Genomic DNA, 7,921 nt, shown 5'->3' with positions numbered 1-7,921 from the left:
TGGCCAACCCTATCTCGTTGTATCCCTTCCACTCCACTCACACCCTGCAGTCAGAAGCCCTACTCCATCCGACACTTCAACACCTCTGCACTGATTTTCATATCCCTAATTCCACCCTCCTTAAGCCCCACAGTTGCAGCTCACTAAACCAGAGGTTAAACAAAAAGGGACATTTTCCCTGACTTCAAACCTGCACTCAGAACACTCTTTCTAGTCATGACTGGCCTTAAAGAATGTGTTCTAGTGCTTCATTTATATATCGTAAAATATAAAGTATGACTTATGAATTCCAAATATCAGAATGCATGGTTTTTGTTGTAAACCTTTTTAATTGAAGTAGAAACAATATCTACAAACAACTCAATGTATATATCCGTTCAGCATTTAAACATTCTACCAGTAACACATGTTTATATATTTGATTTATGGGGTCTAAATAGAGAATTAATTACACATATTTATTATGTAGTCATTTTATGTGTAGCTATTTTCAGTATTGTTTATTTACAGCTTCTACTCACCACATATGCACCTATTTTAAGTTCATGTTTGCATATACATAATGTTTTAGGGAACTATTCTTTTCCTTGCTCTACAACAATCATGGTGTTAGTGTCTTGAATATAATACACCATACTTATAGGAAAACTATAGGAAACTGATATCAGATCATTACATGATTTAATGTCACTTGATACGACAGAACATTTGGCAGATTTTAATACAATTATTTCTTTCATTTTGAAAGGCAATACTTTCAGCTGGAAAATGTGCATTCATGCATTCTTGACATTCTTCCAATCAAGATGTCTTATGGAAAGACTTCCTCCAGGCCTCCCTGATTTCCTTGTTTCTGAGGGTGTATATGATAGGGTTGAGCAGTGGTGTTATCGCAGAGTACAGTACTGATAAGCCTTTGCTCAGGTTACGGGAGCTCTCTGACGTTGGTGTTGCATAGATGGCAATGAGTGGTCCAAAGTAGGCACTGACCACAGTGAGGTGGGAACTGCAGGTGGAGAAGGCCTTATGTCTCCCAGTGGCTGATGAGATTTTAAAGATGGCCGACATGATGTACGCATACGACATGACGATAAGGATAAACGGCACTAAAAGAATAACAAAGTAGATGAAAAAAACATAGACTTCTAAGAAGGAGGTGTCGGAGCAGGTAGCTTTGAGGAGAGGTGAAAACTCACAGAAGAAGTGGTTGATCAGTTTTTCACCTGAGAATTTTAATCTGCAAAGCAAGATGAGTGTTACAAAGGGCAACGTGAAGCCTCCTGCCCAGGCAATGGACGTGAGCTTCAGGCACTGTCTTCGGTCCATGAGGGTGGTGTAATGTAAAGGGAAACATATAGCGGTGTATCTGTCATAAGCCATCACTGTCAAAAGAAAACACTCAATAGCAGCGAAACACGTAAAGAAGTAGAACTGCATGAGGCATCCAGCAAACGAGATGCTATTGCCGTCTGCTAAAATTCCTGAGAGCATGCTGGGAGCAGTACTAGTGGAGTACCAGATTTCCAAGAAGGAGAAATTGCTCAGAAGAAAGAACATCGGAGAGTGAAGATGATCGCTAGCAAAAACTGTAACCACAATAAGGCTATTACCAGCAAGAGTGAGCACATAAATCATTAGGAATATGACAAAGAAAAACTGCTTCAACTCTGGAAGAATGTGCAGTCCCACAAGAAGGAATTCGTCCACATTTGTTGCATTCTCTGCACATCTTGTGGCAGCCATGTTTGTCTTCTGTTTAAGAAAATTAAAAAAGGCATGCATTAATAGTATAAATTAGAGATGCGTGTTAGATGAGAGTTGGTGGCTAGTAAACGAGTTCACTTTGCAGAATGTGAATTTTCAGTAGTAGATAATGAGATCTGAACAATTGCTCCATCTGGATTAGCTGCAGCTAACAACTGTGCATACTGTTTTATGAACATCACATTTACAGCATTCCACACTTTCTTTATCTTAAAAGTCAAGTTCACACTACACTTCATGCCATCAGAATTGTGCTAACGTACACAGCCCAAAAAGACTAACAGATATGTTCCACCACACAAATCAGCAATTAATGATTCTACAAAGGTGTTTTATGATCATAACTAAATTAATTGCATTAACATTGACAGTAGCCTGAATTCTACATTGCAAACACTACCTGGAACATTATGCCCTAGACAAATATGCAGGCACAATGGAAGAACATGGGTTATCATGTCTGCATACTTTATAGGCAATATATAATTTCCTCAAGGATCTATGATGAATTTGAGGTTTCCACAAACGTCCAGGCTATTCCACTGACAATGTGGCCTTGATGAAACACATCAAGCACCACAGCTAGCTCCGAATATGTCCAACATGCATAAATAAGTCAAAGACATGGCTCTTTCCAAGTGTGAGTTTGCATTTAGCTGGACACATGTGCAGTTAGTAACATTACAAAGCAAGTTTCAGGTTCAAGCCATGTATCTATTGCCCTGTATAACTGTTTACTCCCATATATCGGGATGCCCTTTACTGTAGGATTATGTAGGGAGACCAACCAGGGAAATGTAACAGATGTATAGCATAGTATAGCATAAAACAGGGTGCTTACAACGTTAACATGACTAACTACTAACACTGCTAACAATACCAACTAATTGTAATACTACCTGCATTAGTAATTAGACTGGGCCAGAGTAGGTTTGCTCAGGCCATACGCTGGCTCCCAGTGCATGAACAGTCATGTTGAGATGTTACCTTAGGAAATAAATGCAACATTTGAATGCTGTACAGCAGTGGGCCTTGCGGATGCTGGATTCAAAGCACAGTGAGGCAGCAGAATGAACTCTGGAAAGAACAATGTCACTGTTCAAGCTGCTGTAAGTCAACTACTAGGGGTGTTGGCTAAATGTTGGGTGGCAATTGAACAGCGACATCACAATGTTATCTAAGAATGGATGGAGAAATGAAAAAGCATAGATGCTAAACTATATGCAGAACGGTGATGAAAGAAAATTAGCTTAAAAGCTGAGGAAAGGAGGGAGACGTTGGGTAGATATGGAAAGAGCAAAGACAGAGAGAAGGAAAAGTAGAAAAATTAAGGAAGTTGGCTCAGTCCCTGGCTGGCTGGTTTTAGCTGTGACGCTACAGGTAGGAAATGGGAGATGGCTGAGAGCTTGCTGTAATACTGGAGGCAGGAGATTGTGGAGGCCAGAGAGAGCAGCCGTGAAAAAAATGATTGTTCGCCAGTGTAGACAGAACCTTCAGACACCAAACTCTTGGTGAGTAAAGGTGATAAAAATTGTAAAAACAATTAATTAGGGATCCCCATAGTCTAATTAGTGAAGTGTCAAATTAGGCACAAAAGGTCAAGGACGCATTTGTTCTTGAGGTACCGAAAGACACATGTGTTTGGCCATGCGCAAATGGTAACTTGTTGAGAAAGGGGGAGTGTTGCAGGAGTGTTAAAATGTGTCAGTTATACTTCCAAGGTTGTGCATACAGGTTGCAGGTCTTCTGCCAAGTTTTCTAATATGTAGCTTTTTTCACTTAATGGAAAGCTAAATCACTGTCTTGGGTGGAGGTTATCAAGTGTGTTTATAAGTATGCCAATATAACTGTGAATATAAATGTACTGATGAATAATTAAAACTGTGTGTTTGCAAAGCTGTGTTTATATTTTTTTCTTCCTGTTTTTTGTATGTGTTCGCTGAGAATATAACTCTTTGCTGCATATTTTTTCTTTGGTTTGCTGAATTAATATTAAAGTTCCTGAGGGCATAATTCAGAATGCTTGTGTGTTGGTCTGTTGTTACATGGCTTATTCAGTTTACAACTTTCACTGTGGAAATCTAGTTTGCATAGTGCAGTATAAAGTCTGGTAGTTCACTAGCCAAAGATCCTGAAATAAAAAGTATAGCAAAAGAGAAGTGGTTATAAACTAATTCTCTGCATTTTGGCAAACAAACCTTTCTTACAAAGTCCACCCTGGGAGAGCTGTGTATTTGGGAGGGTTGGTGGAGGTTGGTGATGCCTCTGTCCAGGGAGGAAAAGGAGAGAAAACAATCAACTAGCAGCAAAAGTCACAGCAGCATAATAAGATATTTCTTATACAGTTCTAAACACCCATAGGTCTCAGAGTGCTGAAATAACAGAAGATATTATCCCATGGAGTGGTACTCAATTTATTGACCTCAGAAGGAGGGAAGGCTGAGTTGACCCTGCCAGGTTTCAAAGCCACAGCAGGCTGTACACAGATATCAGGGGAAAGTGCTCAGCTCACAGTGCTATCTCATTGCCTATATTCAATGGGGCTGCATCCGAAGAATGTCAGGAAACAGTAACCTGTAGAGAAAAACGCTTTGACAGGGCTCCAGCAACCTGGAGAGAAACACGCATGGGCAGGGCTGCAATATTTAAGGGAGCCAGCCCAAACCACCATGATTTTTTCTCCATAAACCTTCTATTGTAATCTAGGGTTTTCTTGCAATTCTATCCCCAGCTGGCACCAACCCTACAATATACATTTTGTGTCAGAAAAGAGGTGTGAGCTGAGAACTAAGATGGAAGATGCTGTCATGAGTTACATCAGACCCTGAATCTCAGAGCCTAACTTCCAACCAGAACAACATCTAATTGAACAGCTGGGTCAGGCTTTGCAGCAGGGAATAGTGCTGCACCCGAAGCAAGGCACTTTAATTCAAGAGAAACTGCTATCTAAGCACCTGACAGGCTTAATATTGTTCAAAGATATTGTTGTGCATCTACGTTTGGCAGAATCTATGTGTCAATGCTTATTACAATTGTGCATATGACAAGTATTAGATGCTAACAATATCTTCCCTACACGGTTGTATAACTAACTCAACATGGGTTTGCATTGCACTGCATAATCATGAATAGAAAAACATTACACATGCTCTCGCTCGCTTGTGTAGCTCTTATGTATATGCATTCTCTTCTAGAGATAATATATATGAGATTTTGGGATGTCCCAGCATGGCTAAGAGGTACAGACTAAGGAAAATATATTAGCATATGATAAATTGAAGGTGCACAGCAGTAGGCGTGCAGGGATTGCAGTTGGAAGCAAAACATATGATAGACGTGTAGGCAACAAATGTATCTTCAAGGTAGTTGCAGAGGTTTCCATGTAGGCCCAAGTATAGACATAGTGAGTAGTGGTCGTGAAACAATAATTGTATTTGAGTTGACATTGTGTGGAAAGGGTTGTGCAGACACAGGGCCGGGGTGGGGGGAAGACTTAAACACCACCATATTGGAAGTGAGGCCTAGCAGTGCAGTGGCATGGTGTAACAAAGATCTGGAAGTAGCCCACTCCTCAGTAAAGAAGCATCAAACAGTGGCATCCACGCTTAACAGATAAAGGTCTAATTGTATTCAGCTGCCACCCCTTGGCATACAAAGACTGGAATGGGAATGGCAGAACAAGGGTGGAGCTGTGGCCTTCCCGAAGGACAAATCCATAGGAGTTAGGGCTGAGTAGATGGCCGCCTCATTTGATTTACCAGATCGCTGGGGAACATAGTACATACATTTATAAGAAAAAGGCTGATTAATGTGGTCCTCTAGAAGACAGGGGTGGATACCTGGGGTTGGAAGCAGATAAAGGGGGTGGGAAGGACCAGAACATCCTGTCATTTATGATACAAGGAGCAAGAGGTGATGCCAACACATATAGTTCATAGATGGGGAGGCAGTCCTTGGGTGCCTATATGTCTGGTATCAGGAATAGACTAATGTTACTTCAAATGGCCAATTTTGCCTCTGAGAGATACACTGGGCACCATGTGACCTGGCCAATGAGGTGGGTAACATCCTAGGTAACTGGGAACCAAAGTGACAGAGTAGCGGAACCATGTGTTAAGGGGCTGGATAGATTAGAATATGGCCAATGTGTTAAGGGTCTATAGGGGGTCATTAATGTGTATATAGGTGTTAGCCAATGAGAATGGTCAGATAACACTGTTTATAGCTTCCATCTTGAGTGACGCTCTCCATCTTTAAAATTACTGTACATGTGTTGAACTAACAGAGAGCTCACTGTCAATTGGGTTCCACCGGACGCTCTGATACCTTATTCCTTTTCGAATACAAAATAATCCTTGTTTTCCTAGAAAATTGGTGCACCAATCCTTTTTCCTGAAGTGGAGTGTTTTTTTGTCTGGTTGTCTGGTTGTCTGGTGGTCTCTCCCTACAGAGACTATAGTATAGAATCGTCAAACAACATACAGTTTATAAAATTTGAAATAAAGTAGCTGAGTAGATACCCTGCAATCTACTCGTATTATTATTTCTAAAATTTTACAGTTACCTACTACCAAAAGGAAATGTGCATGTAGATATTGTTGCCCAGTAAAATAAAAAAAAACATACTCACAATCATAATGCTGTGGATACGCAACCCAGGGGACAGATGAGGTTATATGGACCACCTCTATTAAGGGTTAAACATTCTGGCAAAAACAAAACAAAATCCATGGCTTGTATGAACAGTTGACTAAGGACAACCTAAAAGCAATCAACATCAATGTATCACAGGCAAATATTGTAAACATGGGTATAGATGGCTTATTTTAGCCCCCCAAATATTGAAACCATCAAAAGCACAATGAGCAGTTAACTCTTTCAGGGAGAAGGTATCTGACAGTTGTTTACTGCGTGTTTCAAGGCAGACTGGCAGTTCTTCAAGCAATCATTGACAATCAGAATGTTGAAAATGAACAACGTGCCAATTTCTAGGACCGAAAACCAGATTTAAAGCCTTGTTTAGTCTTCAAAGTACCTGCTAGCTTCCTTACCCAGGCAGCTCAATATCTTCTGGGTCAGAAGTATCCTCCAGGCCCTGCTCCTTCAGGATTCAGAGAGCCACAGCCTTCAGTGACATTTCAGAAGAGACCCAACTTTCTGAAACAGATAGCTTGTAAAGGCTAAGTCCAACCTGTGTTTCTGTGTTAACTAATCAAATTATACCAGATGATCAAGTGATTCTATGTCTCCCTCTTTTCCTCAGTTTTCTCTCTCTTTCTCACCATCTGTGCGTAACCTGGGCATTCTCTTTCATCCCGTTCTCTCATTTTCCCTTCACATTTCTTCTATTGCGCGCTCTTGTCATTACGCGCTTTTCAACATCCATCATACTCACCCCATCTCTCTTTTCAAGCTACAAAAAAATCTTCTTTATTTTCTTGTCTTTTCCCGTATTGATTACGGCTCATCCCTATTGCTCGGTCTTCCTGCCTCCCATCTTCTCCCTCTTCGTTCAGTCTAAAATTCCTCGATTTGTCACATCTTTTCCTTACCCAATTGGTCTTCTATCATACTCTCCCCCCCTCCCATGCACTTGCGCATTCTCAGTGTCACTGGGTCTAGTAAGATCGTTGTTTTGTTCTCCCCTGTTCCCCTCCCTTGCCGTGTCGCTCTCTGAAACACTTGTGTACGAGCGCAATAGAAATAGAATATCAATATCATTATCAATACTTACTTTCTATTTCATTGCTTCCTTTTTCATCTTGTCTCTTCTATCACTTCCTCTCCATTTTTTCAAATGTAGACATGGACTGCCCCCATACCTCCGAGGGCCAGAACACGAGTAAAGGCAGGGTTTGAATCTACCAGTGACTTCGACTGAACTGGCAAAGTTTGGTCTGGAGTGTGCCAAGGGGTGGTGAGTACTTGCTTAACTAACCGGTAGCCCCTGGCACATCCATTGTTCTTTTACACACGAGGATTGCTTAACATCCTCACTTTGGCTGGGACAGCCTGCGATCCCTAACTATTCCCGAACCTTGAAAGTCACTCCACCTGCTAGGTCATACCCTCCTCGAATAATAGGGTCCTCATTACGAAGAGGGCGGTAAGGGGTTAATGGCACCGGTAAAGGTGCTGGGGCCGTTAACCCCTTACC

General features: G+C 41.2%; 1 protein-coding gene across 1 annotated transcript; it reads right to left on the bottom strand.

Annotated features, from left to right (window-relative positions):
- Nucleotides 1–801: 801 nt before the first annotated feature.
- LOC138448117 (olfactory receptor 6B9-like) lies at nucleotides 802–1,743 on the bottom strand. Its single transcript, XM_069604675.1, has one exon. The coding sequence runs from the start codon at nucleotides 1,741–1,743 to the stop codon at nucleotides 802–804; it is 942 nt and encodes a 313-aa protein (XP_069460776.1).
- Between the last annotated feature and the right edge of the window lie 6,178 nt (nucleotides 1,744–7,921).

This window comes from Ambystoma mexicanum, chromosome 1p (assembly GCF_040938575.1).
Source record: "Ambystoma mexicanum isolate Mex_15411 chromosome 1p, UKY_AmexF1_1, whole genome shotgun sequence".
NCBI classification, from domain to species: domain Eukaryota; kingdom Metazoa; phylum Chordata; class Amphibia; order Caudata; family Ambystomatidae; genus Ambystoma; species Ambystoma mexicanum.
This window is presented reverse-complemented; position numbering and strand designations above follow the sequence as displayed.

Bases quoted from the DNA above. Each gene is read 5' to 3' on its own strand.
- LOC138448117 (XM_069604675.1), bottom strand. From the start codon at position 1,743: ATGGCTGCCACAAGATGTGCAGAGAATGCAACAAATGTGGACGAATTC.